General features: G+C 43.8%; 1 protein-coding gene across 1 annotated transcript in view; it reads left to right on the top strand.

The window, feature by feature from the left end:
* The window catches only part of LOC308281711 (adhesion G protein-coupled receptor L1-like), a gene marked incomplete at both ends in the record, with an annotated part of 42862 nt that overhangs the window by 14009 nt on the left and 9051 nt on the right, over positions 1 to 19802 (top strand). The window contains 14 exons of the mRNA XM_080721985.1: positions 755 to 1019; positions 2821 to 3160; positions 5896 to 6189; positions 8574 to 8677; positions 9393 to 9578; positions 9710 to 9748; positions 10578 to 10758; positions 10955 to 11077; positions 12725 to 12942; positions 14366 to 14539; positions 15695 to 15907; positions 16865 to 17085; positions 18431 to 18497; positions 18629 to 18717. Coding sequence (XP_080578111.1) covers positions 755 to 1019; positions 2821 to 3160; positions 5896 to 6189; positions 8574 to 8677; positions 9393 to 9578; positions 9710 to 9748; positions 10578 to 10758; positions 10955 to 11077; positions 12725 to 12942; positions 14366 to 14539; positions 15695 to 15907; positions 16865 to 17085; positions 18431 to 18497; positions 18629 to 18717 — 2514 coding nt within the window. The remainder of the gene's footprint in view (positions 1 to 754; positions 1020 to 2820; positions 3161 to 5895; positions 6190 to 8573; positions 8678 to 9392; positions 9579 to 9709; positions 9749 to 10577; positions 10759 to 10954; positions 11078 to 12724; positions 12943 to 14365; positions 14540 to 15694; positions 15908 to 16864; positions 17086 to 18430; positions 18498 to 18628; positions 18718 to 19802) is intronic.

Genomic DNA, 19802 nt, shown 5'->3' with positions numbered 1-19802 from the left:
ATGGGAGATGCTCCAGTAAAGTAAAAGTACCTCAAAATTGTACTTAAAGGGATATTACACTTTCAAAAAACTTTTGGTCATTGTATGGTCTAATCAGGCTTGTATGAACACCCTGAACAGTTTTTAATTTGCTTCATTCAGTATTTAGATATTTGATGTAAATGTTACCAGCTCCAACACGCCCAGGCCCTCTCCACACACACACTCATTGTAACTTCAAACTCCATTTTAACCATGATAGATTCATTAAAAACACCCATTATTTTTTCTGGTGACTCATAATACCCTCCTAATACGTGAGCAGACCGTGTTTTTTCAATAACCTTTTTCTTTTATTTTTAATAATTCTTTGGGAAAATGGAAAACATTAAATACAATAATATTTTATTGAAAATAAATGAAAAAAGTTATTGAAAAAACACGGCCTGCTCACGTATTAGGAAGGTAAAATGAGTCACCAGAAAAAAATAATGGGTGTTTTTAATGAATCTATCATGGTTAAAATGGAGTTTGAAGTTACAATGAGTGTGTGTGTGGAGAGGGCCTGGGCGTGTTGGAGCTGGTAACATTTACATCAAATATCTAAATACTGAATGAAGCAAATTAAAAACTGTTCAGGGTGTTCATACAAGCCTGATTAGACCATACAATGACCAAAAGTTTTTTGAAAGTGTAATATCCCTTTAAGTACAGTTCTCGAGCAAATGTACTTAGTTACTTCACACCACTGTCTGTCTCTCAACTTGTGTTGCAGGCTGCCGAGCCGTGTGGACGGCACAGGCTTTGTGGTGTATGACGGAGCCGTGTTCTACAACAAGGAGCGAACTCGCAACCTGGTCAAGTATGACCTGCGGACGCGCATCAAGAGCGGCGAGGCGGTGGTGGTCAACGCAAACTACCATGACACCTCACCCTACCGCTGGGGAGGGAAGTCTGACATCGACCTGGCTGTGGACGAGAACGGCCTCTGGGTCATCTACTCCACTGAGGCCAACAATGGACGCATAGTGGTCAGCCAGGTAGGACTACTCTATATGGGGTGTGTTTTTTACAAGATTCAAGATTTTTTTATTGCTGTTGCTATTATTGATCTTATACTGATCCATCTAAAACATGTAATATTGAGTAATAAAAAAAAGCATGCAGATGCCATAGCATCCCAAATCATTACTGACTGTGGAAACTCCACACTGAATTTGAAGCAACTCTGACTTGACATTTCTGTATTATACATCCATGTTTTGAGTTGTCTTTTGTAATTATTGTAATGTTTTGAGATATTGATTTTTGATATTCATGAGCTGTAATCCCTAAAAATTCAAACAAAAAAAGGTTTTGAATATTTCACTGGATTCATAATGTATCTAGATTAGAATATATGAAAGTTTCCATTTTTGAATTATATTACAGAAGAAATTGAACTTTTACACAATATAAATGTTTTTAGATGGGTCTGTAAGAGTGATTTTGGTTCCTCGGCATTGTAGCAGCAGTAGCAAAACAAAATAAGTGGAGGGTAAAGGAAAATAGCAAACATATAGCACACTTTGATGTGCTTGTGCTGCTCTTATACTTGTGAAATATGTGTCTATTTACATTTATGTGTAATTGTGTATGTACATGCATGTATGCATATCTGCCACTGTGCCAGTGCACGTGGTATGTGTTTAAATATTGAGGCAGGCGTGAGAGAGGTATATTGTGCGATTGTATTTGCCTCTATGTTCTGAAGGATGACCTTCGTGTAGGGTTGTTGATCTTGGAACTTGCAAATCCTTATGCATAAGAACATTAACCAAATGCCTAAAATGTAAAAAAACTAGCCCTTACCCGTTCAAAGATATGAGCTCCAAAATGATGTGCAGTGTGTGGGTTATGGGATGTGCACTGTGCACACAGTATATGAGGGATGGAAAGTAACTTTAACTGGTGCTTGCATGATGTAGGAGCATCAATGTAAGAAACCTGTTTCGTTTAATGGCTAGCCGCTACAGAGATACTGTGTGTCCCCCCCCCCCCCCCCCCCCCCCAGCCCGCCCGCCCACCCGCCTGCACACACACCCGCCTGCCTGCACACACACACACACACACACACACACACACACACACACACACACACACACACACACACACACACACACAGAGCTGGTTAAACATTTTGCCTCAAGCTAGATGCAGAATAGATGTGCCTCATGCTAGATGCAGAATAGATAGTAGATACACCATAAAAATGCTAATATACAGCATACGATTTGTGAAAGTGACAAACGGGCTTCACAGTTATGTCACGTGTGTTCATATGCTTATGGTGATGCGATTTCAGATCAATTGCTCCAGCCACTGAGGAGAAACGCTGTTTCAGACAGACAGACACTCACTCAGACAGACATTCGCAAAATTATAGTATAGATATAGTTCATGTCAATTTAAATTGGGAGGGAAAGGAGGGCAGGAAGGCAAGTGGACATGTCTTGTGTGTGTAGAGGCAGATATATCAGGCCGACCAATATATCAGCTATTATTGGACTTTTTTTAACCACTTTATTTTTTTATTAGGACTTTTTTATTAGGTTACATAATATGAAGTTGAGTTTATGTGTTTATTTTGTATCTATCAAAAAGTTATTTGTGTATTTATTTTATTGCTTTAAAAAGAAATAGAATAGTTTTTCAAATTCTAACTTTTTTGACAAAATATTGCTCAAAACAGGTGGTCTAGGATTGGCATCGGAACCAAAACTCTGCCATGGGTCGGCCTCTATAGTCTTGTATGCTAATAACTCATCTCCCCCTCCTGTGTTCCTGTGTCCCGTCCTCCAGGTGAACCCGTACACCCTGCGCTTCGAGGGCACGTGGGCCACGGGCTTCGACAAGCGCGGCGCCAGCAACGCCTTCATGGCGTGCGGCGTGCTCTACGCCGTGCGCTCCGTCTTCCAGGACGACGAGGGGCAGGCGGACGGCCGGGCCGGCGGGGACATGGTGGTGTACGCCTACGACACCAGCCGCGGCCAGGAGCTGCCGGTGCAGATCCCCTTCCCCAACCCCTACCAGTACATCTCCTCCATAGACTACAACCCCAGGGACAACCAGCTGTACGTGTGGAACAACTACTACGTGCTCAGATACCCGCTGCAGTTCACCCCGCCGCCGCCCACCAAAGGTCTGTTGGAACGCGTGTGTGCATGCCTGTGTTTTAGCCTATACACGCAGTGGTTCTCAAGCAGTGGTCCGGGGACCACCAGTGGCCCTTGGTTACATGTCGGCACTCCGACATATTGCCATTTCGACCACCTAAACCTAACCTTACCCCTAAGCCTAACCTCAGTGAAACTAACGCTGGTGAATGCTAACCTGGTTAAATGCTAACCTGCTGACGCTGGTGAATGCTAACCTGGTGAAATGCTAACCTGCTGACGCGGGTGAATGCTAACCTGGTGTGTTGGAATGGGGATATGTCGGAATGGAAAACCGTTACCGTGGCCCTTGAGGGGGTTCCAGGTGGTCCCCAGCTAAATGATGGAGAGTTGTTAACCAAGTGGACCCTTATCATATCTTTAACTCTTGAGAGGGTCAAATGAAACCAAATGGACCCTCACGGGTCCATTTGGTTTCATTTGACGCTCTCAAGAGTAAAATTACTGTTAAACACCGGCATTACTTAATTTACAAGAAGTCTACACAATTAGAGAATGTAGATGAATGGGTATTTTGATCAACGTTTGGCCTGTTATCTCTCCTATGGTACCGGTACCATTATACAGCATGGAATTCAAAATGTTATCCACCGCTAACAAAATCTTATTCGTTTTGGGTCTGAGAGGCTAAAACTCATCAAATGGTGGTCCCTGGCTCCAATGCCGAATAAATAATGGACCTTGATATGAAAAAGGTTGAAAACCGCTGGCTACCATGCAGGTTCATATAATACTGAAACATGTAATAACTTAAAGTGAAAGGGCAGAGAGGTTATTAAATGACGCAATTTTGCTCAGTGACATTTTGTGGTTGATTTTTCTTCACCCACTACTGACCACCCAAAATAATCAATAGCATTAAATCATCAGAAATTCATTTATACAGATATCGATAGCCTACTTTGGATTAGTAGGCTGACTACAGTCTTCTGTGTATACTGGCAAAGCATAAGGCTGTAGTTGGAGTATCGCTCCTATAAGCTTTATCAACAACATTCAATTATGAAATTAGAGCAAGTGACTCACTATTCAGTCATCACAATATTCTGTTGTTTATTTGGTGTAATGGCCTTCATGATGAAAAAGCTAATGATTGACATGCTGGGTGAAATGTGAGGGTTATGGAGTTGGGAGAGATTTACTCCATTGCTATGGAGTAAATCACTGTGTTAGTCAGATTTTTATGGTTGCGCATTGTGTCATACTCCGAAATACATTGGCTATTTTCGCTGCATTACGCCTGCACACAGTCAAGTATGAATCAAGCTTAAGAGAGTATGTATGCAGAGCCAATATTGTATGTGATACACAAGCAAGGAACACAGTTACTTTGTAGATTTTGATTATTATGAACCATTTCAGCCCTATACATTTTGGCCATTTGAAAATAGCCGACCTACAAGCTCACATGTGTCCCGAATCTCCCAATGCGACGCATTGTGAGCTTGTAGATCTGCTATTTTCAAAGAGATTTATACATTTTTACACGTTTGAAAACTTGGGAAGTGGGACGTTCTGCACAATGAGTACTTTCTGCTTTTACTTACGTAACGGAGTACTTTTACATTGCAATATTGACACTTTTACTTAAAGCTATACTGTGTAAGTTGCTCAACTAGTGGTCAGTAGCGGTATTGCTTTTTTCGGCCGTTTTTCGGCCGGAGTCGTCGCAGACCACCGCCGCGGACCACCGGAGCGGCGCCAGCAAACCACCGCGACCGATAGTAATCCGTGGAGGGGTAGAACGCATGGTAGAACGTAATTTTCTGGCCAGGATTTGTGGATTAAGAGGTTAAAATCCTTCACCATGGTAAACACTGTAGCCAAGCGGAGGCGCTTCCTGGAGACCAGAGCAGATAAGCTGTAATTGGCCGGTAGTGTACCATGTGTGCATGATCGGCGATGTGATTGGGCAACGTATACACAACGTATACAGATGATGCAGATTACGTCATTTTGGCGCGAAATCCCGCCCCTGTCACTGCTAAGAAGAAAACATATAAAGAGAAGGCTTCAGAAGCTGAAAATAACGGAGTGGGTGTTCTAAAACTTTAGCGATTTAACAGTTAGGACAATTTTAAGATTTGTTTTATAAAAATCAAACCTCGGTTCGAAGTGGAGCGGTGAATTTGAGCAGTTCCAGGTAATATATATATATATATAATTGAACTCAAGTGTCCATGGCATGAGTAATCAATTTGAAAAAAGTCAACTCAATCTGAGTTCCCAGAGGTAATTTCTTCCGCCACTAGGTGGCGAAAACAGTTCAAACTCAACCAGATAGTTGTGGGACACTGGACACATTGTGGGACACTGGACACACATTGCTGCTCATAGCGGAGCTGTGTTTCACACCGCTCCAAAAAAAGTTACATGGTACAACTTTAAGTAAAGAACTTGAGTACTCTTTCCACCATTGCCTGTGTGTTTAGAAGTAGTGGTGCATTTACCTATCGTCACTGTCGGGCAAAAACCTTGTATCTCCAAGTTTTAAATGTGTACGTTCTTTTGTAAAGTAAAGCCCTGCTTCACCATACAAGACTGTCGCACAAAGCTAGTGAGAATAGCCGATCTACAAGCACACAACGCCTCGCATCGCAAGGCGTTGTGTGCTTGAAAAACGATAAATACAAAACAAACGTTTTCGTACATACAAGGTTTCCACCCGACAACGATGCTATGCTCCCTCCCTCTACTGCAGGTCCCCTCTCCTCTCTGATGACCACGGTTCGATCCTACACGGCCACCGTGGCCCTGACCCCCGTGCGTCCGTCGGCCTCTCACCCCATCGGCGTGATCAACCGGGGGCCCTTTGACCAGCGGCCCATCACAGCCATGGTCCCCCTGACCCCGCGCCCGCCCCTGCGCGTGCCCCTGGCTCCTGGGGGCCCGGGGCAGGTGGGGGGGTGCGAGGGGCGCGTGGCACGAGGGGTGCAGTGGCCCCCCACCCTGAAGGGAGAGACGGTGGAGAGGCCCTGCCCAAAAGGATCGCTGGGTAAGTGGTATATACAGTAGTATATCTCTGCTGTCGGACCGAAACCTCCTAACTCCAAAAAGTTCATTTTCGGGCAGAAAGTGTGGAGTTAGGAGGTTTTGTCCCAAGCACTTTTTACTACTTTCAATATTCATATATATAATTTAACCAACACTCAAACAAACAAACAAAAAAAATAAATCAAAAACCTCAAAAATGGAGTTAAGAGGTTCTGGCCAGTTTGTGTGTCGTGTGTGTGTGTGTTTGATTTTGGCGCAGGGATATGTATTCGTGACAGGGTGGGCTATATCTTAACTCCAATATACAGTATATGCTTGCATATGCATACAGTGTGTATATGCATTTGTAGTTGTCCTTGCATTTTGCGTTTGGTTCTTTGTTATGTGTGCGTGCATGCGCACACGTGTGTGTGCGTGCGTGTGCGCGCGTGTGTGTGTGCGTGTGTGTGTGTTATTTGCATGTGTGTGTCTACAGTATATCTCGTTTCCCTTTGAAATGTAGTCGCGTGTCCTCTCTATGAACTCATCTCTAGAACAGAGAGAGAAAAATAGGAGAGAGGGAGACAGAGATGGAGAGAGAGAGTGTTATTTATATTAGTAGAGCTTCAGTATTACAGTATCTTTTCACTTTCTCTCTCTCTCTCTCTCTCTCTCTCTCTCTCTCTCTCTCTCTCTCTCTCTCTCTCCATCTGGCCCTCTGAGGTAAACATTAGGATTATGTAGATGAGCCTTCGCTACATTATTTCCCTCAATCCTAAGGATGCTGCAGGCCTTCTACTCAGGACCCCATGCCGCAAAAAACATGATCTTATCTCACATCACGTTTACAAATGAAACCGCGCGGTGTGTAATTGTTACTGCTACTTTACCCATTTAGACTTAGAACGCATTATTTTATGCTTTAACTATTAAAAAATAGCAGGTATACAAGCTCACAGTGCGGCACTCGGTGCCATTTTTGAAAAATCGTGAACATTTTGTGTCTTTGAATATTTTGACCCGATTCTGTAAGTGTCTTCTAAATCCTTCTAAGGTTTTTTGAAAAACCTACGTTTGTGGTTCTCAAACTTTCTCATGTGAAGGACCCCCAAAATTATATGTATTTGGCCTCGGACCCCTATCTCAAAATATTTAGTTCCAGGGACCCCCAGAAGCAAAATGTGAGTTACAAATGTGTCGTATATATTCATATATTCAAAGTTTTGCACACATTTTCACGACTTTTCAAAAATAGCTGAAGTATAAAATAATTCCAGGCCTTTTAAAAGAGGGACAAGAGGAGAGAAGAGGAAAGGAGAGGAGATTGGCAGGGAGAGAAAGGGGTGACAGCAGTGCAGATAACCTAGTGCTCTCTCTTTATCTCATCCTTTATGTTCACTCTTCTGTCTCTCTCTCTCTCTTACTCATCTTGCGGAGCTGAGCTATTACAACCTGACGGTCAAGTTGGACTCTTTTAGAAACATGCAGTGCACTCTGTTCTGTTCAGGATGACATATTGGTGCTTTCTTTCTTCTCCTTTTAGGGCAATTTGGTTTGGATGAGATGTATTGTGTCCAGGTAGTTCTGTCCATAAAGCACTCTTACTGCGGTTGGGCTGACAATTGGGAGTGCAATGTTTTGTTTTGTTTTGCCCACTGCCCACAGTGTGGAGAGGAATTGGCCCACGCACTGCGCCGAAAATAAACATTTGATGTTTCAAAGTGAAAAACTCTCTCTGAGAATGGCATGAGTCATTTGTTAAAAACCCATCAGATTCTGTGACCTATAACTTCACTGCAGTGAGGGTAGGTCACAGAATCTGATTGGTAACCAAAAGTGGTGTAGCACCGTACTGTGGGTTTGGGGTTAGGCTACTTTGCATCTGCTTGATTTCACAGGCAAGTTGTGACGACAACCGTGGCCTGCATCAGCAGTGTGATAGAGGCTGTGTGCACAATTACATATACTTTAGCCACTCGATGTACACCACTGGTTCTCAACCTTTTCTGGATTAGGACCCACTTTAAAATCTTCCCACCCACCAGACCAAGTGGGCGATTGTATTCTGGCTTGGATCAATGGAACCAACCTAGTATATCTCTTTAATAAACAGAATTAGGTAGGTGACAACATTTCAGCCAATCAGGATAGAGTACCCATAGGGTTGGATTGGGAACCATTACTGATTCCCGAGCGCAGCACCGCTGCAGCTCACCGCTCCAAGAGATGGGTCAAATGCGATGAACACATTTCAAATTACAGCGATATGTATCTGACAAATAAAGATTATAATCAGAATATAGAACTATTTAATCACTGAGTGTGTGTGTGTGTGTGTGTGTGTGTGTGTGTGTGTGTGTGTGTGTGTGTGTGTGTGTGTGTGTGTGTGTGTGTGTGTGTGTGTAGGTATAGCATCCTATCAGTGCATGCTGTCTCCTGTTGGATGGAACTCCAGAGGGCCTGACCTCTCCAACTGCACCTCTCCCTGGGTCAGTCAGATTGCACAGAAGGTAAGTCACGTGCATGCACTCACGCCTGCATGCACGCACACGCACACACACACACACACACACACACACACACACACACACACACACACACACACACACACACACACACACACACACACACACACACACACACACATACCCGACATGTGCAAGAAAAAGTGCATATACCGACAGTATACATTTGCATAGGGGCAACACACATATTCACACACGCATACAAACATGCACACACACTCACATTCACACATGCATCAATGCCCTGCAGCCCATCAGGCAGTGGCTTAGACCTGAGGCCCATTCTAAAAGTGTCTTCAGTTTTCTGAAAAACCTATGTTTCTATATCAGTGGTTCTCATGTATTTGCTATTCGGCCGTGGACCCCATCTCAACATGTTTTGTTCCAGGGACCCCCAGAAGCAAAGATTTGAGTTAAACATGTCTTGATTTGCACAGATTTTCATGACTTTCAAAAAATATCTGCAGATCTACAAACTCATAGCGCGGCACAAAGTGACGTGCACGGCACAAAGTGACGTGCTACAAGCTTATATATCTGTCATTTTTGAATATCCAAAGTATAAAATATGTTTAAAGTGGATTTCTTAACCACTTATGATGCAAATCGATGCTTTCCCGGTTTTAATGGGTCAAGTCGCCAATGTCAAAATGTTTGCCGTTATAACTCCCTCCCACCGCTCTCTCTCTCTCCTCCACAGATTAAGAGCGGTGAGAACGCAGCCAACATCGCCGGCGAACTCGTTAATCTCACCCGGGGGCGGGTCTACGCTGGTGATGTCAGCATGTCCGTCAAGCTGATCGAGCAGCTATTGGACATCCTGGACTCCCAGCTGCAGGCCCTGAGACCGGCCAATAAGGAGTCAGCAGCCCGGAACTACAACAAGGTGAAGCAGAAAGAAACTGTCGATATATTTCTTCATGCTTAACCTCTTCCCAGACATGAATGGAGGGAGTAGACTAGAGCGTTTTGCAGCCAATAACAGGACCTTTGGTGTTGTGCTTTTCTCCAATTCAGCTGCAGAAAAGGGAGCGCACATGCAGAGCCTACGTTCAGGTAAGCTAAGGCGATGGTTTTCAAAGTGGGGTCTTGAGACCCCAGAGGTCCACCCTCCAATGTGTGTTCTTCTTTCCTTTTCATTAACACTGTTATTATTTGGAAATATTACCATTATTACTAGGCAAGGCAAGTTCATTTGTATAGCGCAATTCATACACAAAGGCCACTCATATGTCACATGAGACATAAAAAGCATTTAAAGACAAATTAAAAGGAGCAGTTCACCCAATAAATTACCTATTTTCTATCAATTACCCCATGAAGCCTTGATATTCATGGAGATGTTTTTGTCGTATTCCTAAACCAATCATTTGATGACCGGCGGAGTCTATCCAGCCACCCCGTCATCAAATTATAGGGCTTAGGAATATGACAAAAGCAAAATAATCTCATTTCTAATTTCGATTAATTAACGTGATTAAAACAATTAACACATTTTAATCGCGCTTTGTTTTTGCACCATAGAACCTTTCTCACTGGACAAGATAGTTTCAGGCGTACCGATTATACCGGTGCACCAACCAACAGTCAACAAACCCCAGTGCACGCAGGGGGAGAAGACGCCAATCAGAGCGCTTATTTGCTCGGCCCAGTGGATGGGACATTTTTATTTCAAAAAAAGAACTCATACCAATTTCTTCTCAGGTCAAATATTTATCTGCGATTCATTTCAATTCATTAATTACAAAGCCTCTAATTAATTAGCCTAGATATTTTGTTTTAATGGAGTCCCAGCCTTAATATAAATATTATAATAATGTAGGCTTAAAAACAACTCATAAAAACAACTAGGTTACAACCATTCTTTTCTCTCCCTCCCCACCAGGCTGTGGTGCAGACTGTAGATAACCTGCTGGGACCCGAGGCTCTGGTCTCCTGGGCCGACATGAGCAACGATGACCAGTCCCGCTCCGCCTCGCTGCTATTAGACGCCATGGAGAAAGGAGCCTTCCTGCTGGCCAACAATCTGTACGAAGGTCGTTTCAGCGACAGGTCACCCAATGTCGGTAAGTGCATGCCAATTACACGCCATGCATCTCTGACTGTGCCTGACCTGCCGGAGAATAATTAATTGAATGCATCTCTAATGAACTCTTTGCTCTGTGCGTGCGTGCGTGCGTGCGTGCGTGCGTGCGTGCGTGCGTGCGTGCGTGCGTGCGTGCGTGCGTGCGCGCGTGTGTGTGTGTGTCCGTGCACGTTTAGATCTGGAAGTGTACGTGCTGAACACGGAGGCTGAAATACAGGACCTGACGTTCCCGCACTCCTATGACAGCGACAGTATTTTACAGATCTCTGCACTGGCCCTGCAGCAGTACAGCAACAACGGTCAGTCTGCACTCACTCTGCATTACACTGACTGGAACCTTCTCAGTCTGGGTGCACTGCATTGCACTGACTGGAACAGGGATGGGCAACTTTAATGATCCAGAGGCTCACTCCAGTGGTCCACATTGCATATTGTTACTGAGAGAGTTGAGAGTCTAAAGGGGAGCACACACTGAACGAGGACGGCTGCGCAGTGTCGCATCGCGGTATCGACGCACGTGAAGTGCCGCGCGGTAACCCCAACTGGATGCGGTGCTCTGCCACACAGCACATCCATTTCCCCCGGTGGGGAGAAGCATGGTAGAACATGTTCAACGCGCGGCAACGCTGGACAAATAGAACAGTGGCGTATCGGCGCGGCAGACGAGGCGGCAGACCCACGGATGCGCGCGTCTGACACCGCCGGTGTGGGTTAGTTCATTGAAAATAATGGGGCCGTATTTTTGGACGCGCCGCCTTTGCTACTTTTGAATTGGAATCCTGAATTATCTTTTTTATGGGAATCCTGAAATGTTACATTTTTATTACATTTCAAATGCATGCAGTTATATTTATGTTAACTTTATGAACTTAAATACAAATTGGACATAGGCCTACAAAAGACATTTTAATACTACTATACTAGTCATTCAACTACTAATATAGTAGTATTCCGATATTAACCTGCGGGCTGCATTGCCCATGTATGGACTAGAACCTTCTCAGTATGCACTAATGCACTGCATTATTACACTGACTAGAACCTTCTAAGCGTCCATTGAACTGTGAGAGAGTAGTACAAATGGAACCAAATGGACCCATATGGATTTTACTGTAAAATCAGAAGTGAGAGTGTTGTTGTAGCATGAGTGTGTGCGTGCATGCATGCGCACATGCGTGCGCGCCTGTGTGCATGCGTGCGTCCGCACGTGCCTGTGTGCATGTGAGTGAGTGTGTGTGTGTGACCGAGGTTGGGGTGGGTGAAGGGCAGCGTGCTGAAGTGAAAGACACAAGTGCTACAGCTAGTTTCACTTTTCAAGTCAGATTCATTTTCCATTTTTACTTCCTTAATTTCATTTACCTTCCTTCCCTGTTTTTCTTGAATGTTAAGAATGTAATTAAGCATATTGTTGTTTAAAGGACAACTTTGTTTTTTACAACAAGGGTTCATATTTTAGATAGTCATTAGAGTATAGAAGAGATGAGTGTTCAAATGTTTTAATTTCTTTCTTTCTATTGTTTTAGTGATTTTAACGTTTTTTATTTGCATGCACGCCCCTGGGTGGGGGGCGTGCATGCAAGTGGCTAAATATGTCTTTTTAGACACAATAAGCCCATTCCCAAGATGCACCGCAATCTTTCATGGGAACGGATGTGACCTCCCATGAAAAAATACATATTTAGCCACTTGTACGTATAGGCCCCCACCCACGTCATTATTTGTTTATAAGAGAAGCTGCGCAGATGTGGGTGCATTGACTCCAATGGGATTCTGATTTCTCACAAGACAAGATTTCAAACACAGATCTGCGTTTTAACAACAGCAATGACTGCGCCCTGTTCATTTCATAGTGTGGATGGGAAACTATCAGTATGTATGTAAGACATGTACCAGAAAAGTTACATTGTTAATCCTGCCATCTCCACCCATGGCTCCTCCACCTGCAGGCCAGGTGAAGCTGGTCCTGTCCCTCTACAAGAACCTGGGCTCCTTCCTGAGCACCCACAACTCCACGCTGCGGCTGGGCGTGGCGCTGAGCCAGGGGTCAGAGGTCAGGGGGAGGAGCCTGGTGGTCAACTCCCACGTCATCTCGGCGTCCGTCCACCGAGGCTTCAACAGGGTGTACCTCTCTGAACCCGTCATCTTTACCCTCAGGCACCTGCAGGTCAGTGGGTGGGGGAAGAATATTCACATGTTTTTACTTCAGTAAGAGCAGCAATACTGCCATGTAGAAATACTCTGTTAGGGCAGTGGTTTTCAACCTGTGGGTCGGGACCCCCAGGTGGGTCACCAAATTATTTTGGGGGGTCCCCAGATGATTAACTTAATGTGCAACTCAACATTGAACAAACCAAAATAAGGTTTGAGTGTATAGAGGGTATCTACATATTTCTAAAGTGACAATTTAAGGACGTTTAATACCTCTAAAATTACAAATTAAACAAATTGTCAAACATTAGAGGCAGAAATTGCGAGGCGTTGTGAGCATGTAGATCTGCTATTTTCACAATAGAACCGTGTTATACATAATGTAATGCCTCAACTCTTAGTGCTCATCAGGGTGGGGGGGGGGTCCCCAGTTATAATATGATTATTTTAGGGGTCACAGCCTGAAAAGGTTGAGAACCACTGTGTTAGGGCACGGTCACACTGCACTTATTCTACCTATGAGGGCGGATTCTGTAAGTGCATTTCAATGGGAATGTAGCGGTTTGTAGTGGATTTCTGCAAAAAGAATTATTAAAAAAAAAACTCTATTCCCAATGAAATGCATTGTCAGAATTCGCTGTCATAGGCAGAATAAAAGTGCGGTGTGACCGTGTCTGTAATTCAAAATATACTTGAATAAAAGTACAAAAGTATTGGTATCAAAATGTACTTAAAGTACTAAAAGTAGAATGTGCCCATTGCGCAGAATGTCCCATTTCAAGTTTTCAAATGAATAAAATGTATGCAAATCTTTTGTAAATAGCAGATCTACAAGATCTACTAGATCGGCTGTTTTCAAATTGTAATGATAATCAAAACCTACAAAGTAACTAGTAACTAAAGTTTTCAAATAATTGTAGTGGAGTAAAAGTACAATATTTGCCTCTGAGATGTAGTGGAGTTAGAAGTAAGATCACAGAAAATCGGAAATACTCCAGATTCAGATTACTTTATTCAGATTACTTTATTAACCATTGTGTAATACACATAGGAATTTGCTTTGGCATACTACATTTTTGCATTCAAATCATTTTTTCACATATAACATAAACAAACAAAAAAAACAGACAAACACCAAACAACACCGACAGAACGCAACACGTAGTCACCACAGCAGCCATGGGCGGCGCTATCACTTTACTCCATTAAAGTAAAAAAATCCTCAAAATTGTACTTAAGTACAGAACTTGATTAAATGTACAATAGTTACTTTGCATCACTGCTAGCTGCAGGTGTGTGTCTTTGAAGCTTCAACCTGGAATTCCTTTTATCAACCAAATTGTGAACTGCTTTGATTGTAGAGTCACGCGTTCATGTGTGTGTGTATGTGTGTGCATGTGCGTGCGTGCGTGTTTGATAACGTGTGCTTTTGTTCACAGCTGGAGAACCACTTTGGCCCCAACTGTTCATTCTGGAACTCGTCGGGGTCCTCTGGGAGTGGCAGGTGGTCCGCGCAGGGCTGCCGCCTGTTGCACACCAACAACACACACACCACCTGCGCCTGCAACCACCTGTCCAGCTACGCCGTCCTTATGACCTACCAGCAGCCTGCTGTAAGCACACACACACACACATGCACACACACTAGGGATGGGACGATATGAACATTTCATGTCACGATTATTGTGACAAAAAAAATCGCGATTTACGATATTATCGCGATAATCAAAATCCATTATCCTGGGGTGGAAGATTTGCCAAAATGTTGCGACTCGGTGTGAACTTGTAGATCTGCTATTTTTTGGCAAAGACATTTGATAGAGAGTGAAAAAAAGACTGTATCAAGTAAGTATGTTATAAGTACCTTTTACCAATTATAGAAGGTTTAAGTGGTACCAGATATGCAGCTCAGCAAATAAAAGGTGAATTGATCCCAGTGCATATCACGATAAATTACATCTCCACGATACGATTATCGTGAGTGTTTTTTATCACGATAAACGATAATATTGCCTATCGTCCCATCCCTAACACGCACATGCACGCACCATGCGCACGCGCACACATTCGATTTATTTGAGAATGCTGAATTAGTTTGAAAACAACATGGAACTGATTCACTCAGTTTTAGTGGAATATACTGTAGACCAGTGATTCTCTAACTTTTACATTTCAAGGTCTCCCCTTAACTCTGACAGCATACAAACGGAACCAAATGGACCCGTTAGGGTTCATTTGGTTCCATTTGTCCAGAGTCCCTGGAATCCACTTTGAGAACCACTGCTGTAGACAATAGAAGCTTGATGCACCAAGATTCAAGTTCTCTGCACATTTCATTTCAAGTAGTTCCATGTTTCATTCAATTGATTATAATCGGTTCACAGTTCAGCTGCAGTTGAATTGCCACTTTAAGAGCGACGCATAAGGATGCTTACAATTTACAATTGTAAGCATTTGGCAGACTACCAATCCAGAGCGACTTACAATAAGCTTACAAGCAAGGTAATACATGCTTCAATGCATATTCACACACCCTGTAAAACCCGTAAAACCAAACAAATATACGGCACACCACACACTTACCGGTACCTCGCACACTTACCTCGCACACGAACACACACACACACACACACACACACACACACACACACACACACACACACACACACACACACACACACACACACACACACACACACACACACACACACACACACACACACACACGCTCCCCACCAGGCTAGTGAATCTTTGCTTTCTCCCGTCAGTCTGGGGCCGGTGTGGAGGAGCTGCTGGTCTACGTGGTGTCCTGGGTGGGCATCTCTGTGGCACTGGTGTGTCTGGCAGCCTGCATCACCACCCTGTGCTGCCAGGGGGCGCCCTGGCACACGGACCACAGCAGCATCCACTGCAACCTGTGGGCCAACCTCTTCATCACCGAGCTGCTGTTCCTGGTCGGTGCAGACAAGGCCCAGTTCCCTGTGAGTGCTGCCAGAGAGGAATAGTAGGGTTATTGGAGAATAAGAAATAAGCTTGCTTGTGTAGGCTAACGTGGGAGTAACTCTTTAACTGTAAATAAGAACCTGTGTTCCAATGGTTAGAAGCTCTTGTTAATACTTTTCATTGGTTAACTTTGTGTAAAACACCCACTTTGAGTTTCACGTACTGTATAAGAAAAGAAGGAAACTCACAACGCATCATAGCAAGCTTGTAAATCGTCTATTTTTGCTACTTTTGTGTGGCAATGTGGTATGACGACAGTATTAATTTATGGGGGAGATTTTATGTGGAGATTTCTGACCAACTGCAACGACATGCACCACTAGTCAGTGGTGTCAGTTCAGAAAAAGACACCAGTCATGTTGCCATACCTTAGCAACAGGCATGATGAATTTATTATTAAGAAGTACATTTTATATACCCTTTTTTATATGCCCATACCCTAGGTGGGGTTGACAAAAGGGCCTTTCTGTGTGGAGTTTACATGTTCTCCCCATGTTTCCGAGGGTAGGTACCCTCACAGAAAACATGCAGTAACCCTGGTCTCTATACTGCCTCCCCCTGGCCAGCTGGGGCACCTGATGGAAGGGAAAGGAACTGGTTGGAATAATGTGTTCCTTCCACGTGCTATGTCAAACCGGGGAAACCCCCCCTTTCAGGTGAAAAGAAGCAACTTGGACTCCTCATGCATAGAAGGAAGCATGAGGTCAGTCTGTTGTCTCCCCAGGTTGGCAGAGGGAGTGTAGCGCCCAGGATTACATTTGATAATTGACACCGGTGTGAAAAATGGGTTACAATTTTTTTTTTTAAGTACATTTTATTTTTTTCCCTGTAGCCAAGGTGTGGCAGCTGCCATACCTTGCCGTACCCAATTGACGCCTCTGCCTCTAGTGACTCCTCACTCCTTTGCACTTAACCTCCCTCTCACATACATCCAGGTGGCGTGTTCCATAGTCGCTGGCCTGCTGCACTTCTCGCTGCTCTCCGTGTTCTGCTGGCTGTGTCTGGAGGGGGTGGAGCTGTACCTCCTGCAGCGGGAGGTGTTTGAGGGGCGCACCTCCCGGAGGAAGTACTTCTACCTGTGTGGCTACTCTGTCCCCGGCCTGGTGGTGGCCGTGTCCGCAGCCATAGACTTCAGGGGCTACGGATCACACACTGCGTAGGTGGAGGGATGACGTGTTTGAGTGTGTGCGTGCATGTGTGTGTGTGTGCGTTCGTGTGTGCGCACTTGGGTGTAACATGGTTGATATTGCATGGTGTAGCCCAGGGTGTCTGTAATCTTTGTGTGATAGAAACCTTTTTCTCCTTTTTTATATTAACCACTTGAACCCTAACGTCCATATTCAATGAACTTTAGCCAAAAAATGGCTATTTTCTGCAAAGAGGTTTGGTGTAGAGGGGAAAATGAGCAGACCTAAGTACAGAGTGAAAGGTCAAGTTTATTAAGTATTGACGGTTCAAGTGGTTAAATATCTGAAAACACTAATTGACAAATTATATCGAATCTACGAAAAGGTTGTGGGGGTAAATGGTGCATTTATATAGCGCTTTTATCCAAGGCGCTTTATTGTGCATTACATTCACCCATTCACGCACACATTCATACACCAGTGGCGGAGGAAACCATGCAAGGCACCAACCTACTCACCGGGAGCAATTAGGGGTTCAGAGTCTTGCTCAAGGACTCTTCGACATTAACTCAGGGGGAGCCCGGATTCGAACTGGGAACCCTTCGTGCTCTAATAGCGGTTTCTCTACCCCTGAGCTATGCCGCCCTCCTCATCTCTCTCTCAGCTAAGGGGTCCTTGGCCTGAAAACGTTGAAGCCCCCTGGTGTAGCCCCTTTCTATGAATGCACCAGTAAAGTAGCTTGGTAGAGCGCGTACCTCTTTTAACACTATGCAATTGTCAAGTCATGCCATTTCCACTAGACCATGAGTGATTATGTAATGTAATTATGACCTTGTCCTTGAGTGTAACCCAAAAGTTAATCAGATGTCAAGCCTTTTCTGGTCCCTCCCATTGTTTTTCATTAAGGTTTCTGCCAATACGTTCTGACATCTGTGTTCACCTTGAATGTGACCTTACATTTAGAACTATTTGGACACAAATTATTGATCATTCCCACAAAGTTTCAGGACATCCGGGTCATCTGTTCTCGAGTTATCTTGCTAACACACCTCGATTGTGACCTTGACATTTTGAGAGAGGAATCCTACTGATCATTCCCACCACGTTTCATGAAAGTCCGGCCAGCTATCCATTCTTGAGTAATTATGCTTACACAAATGGAATGGAGCAAATACATAACCCTGTCCGTTGGTGGAGGTAATTAAAATTATAATTTGTCACCTTACAGACAGGATGTAATTGCTGTTAACGTGCATGTGTGTGTGTGTGTGTGTGTGTGTGTGTGTGTGTGTGTGTGTGTGTGTGTGTGTGTGCGTGTGCGTCTGCGTGTGCGTGTGCGTGTGTGTGCGTGTGCGTGTGCGTGCGTGCGTGTAGGTGCTGGCTGCGGACAGACAATTATTTCATCTGGAGTTTCCTTGGGCCTGTGTCGGTCATAATAACGGTGAGAGCTTACGCTCAAACACACAGTCAGTATAAGGTCATTGGTAAACATTACCCTGAGTGAATGATATTGACTCAGACTGGTGAGCAGACATCATCCCATGGCTGACCGTTGCCCTTGTTTGACTCCAGCTGAACCTGGTGGTCTTGGTGATGACCCTGCATAAGATGCACAGCTCAGCAGCCCTCAAGCCAGACTCAAGTCGCCATGACAACCTGAGGTCAGTGTCACAGTGTGTGTGTTTTCTCTGTTTTAGTGCAGGAGGGGGTTTACTGTCCAGAGCTAGAAACACCAAGCTAACAAAGCTCTCCTTTCTTTTCTTTTTCTTTTTTGTTGAAGCTCTATATTCTGATAGTAATCATTGTTATAAAGTGTTTGTTAGGGCTGTCACAATTATTACATAATCGTTGTGAGCTTGTAGATCGGCTATTCCCACCATCAATGTCCTTTTTAAAGTGTAAAGTTGTGAAATACATTCTTCATTTTTTTGTATATTTAGGTTACGTGTCATCTGCCATGTGTAATGTCAAAGCCTACAAGCCGAACAGAAATGTTATTTGAGTGACAATTAATCGTCATGTAAAATGTCATAATCGTGACAGTCCTAGTGTTTGTTCAGTAACACTGGTCTCCCTTTCTCCCCAGCTCTTTAGTAAACAGAAAATATCTTTTTAGGTTGGAATACACATTTTATCACAATGATCATTCATCAGGTTCAATTATATAGTGCTCCAGTTCCAATTGTCTCCGCTCATTTTTTGTATTTGTTTCATTACTTCCAATTTCACCTGTTTATCCAGTATGAGTTCTCTCTCCTGATTAGATCCTGATTGGTATCCCAATCTGGAAATGTATTACATGTTACTGAACCATCACTCTAGCAGTGATTATTTTAACCAAAACACTTACTTTAACCAAAAATATCACTTCCACAACCTTACATAGAGTTTGATTCAGTAGCTTTGTTCAAGTTCAGGATCATGGCTTTATACTGTAATTCAAAAGTGGAGATTAGGGTTGCAATGAGCATTTAATTTCCAACTCCTCAGACACAATAAAAGATAAAAGCTATGGGTAGAAAATAAGTTCCTGGGGCTGGTTGGCGGAAGAAATCTCACATTGCAACGCCTTGTAAGCCTGTAGCCTGTTTTTGAGAAAGATTTGGTGTACATGGGAAGAAAGAAAATGTCTAGACACATGGGGTCAACAAAGTATATAGGGTTTAAGTGGTTAACCACTTGAACCTCAGCTTCCCTAATTGCCTATTCTGGGAACGTTTGCCAAAATAGCAGGCATGTGCACACA

Source organism: Nannobrachium achirus (assembly GCF_963921795.1).
Source record: "Nannobrachium achirus genome assembly, chromosome: 3".
NCBI lineage: Eukaryota > Metazoa > Chordata > Actinopteri > Myctophiformes > Myctophidae > Nannobrachium > Nannobrachium achirus.
Note: the sequence above shows the minus strand (reverse complement) of the source record. Positions and strands in the feature narration are given on the sequence as shown.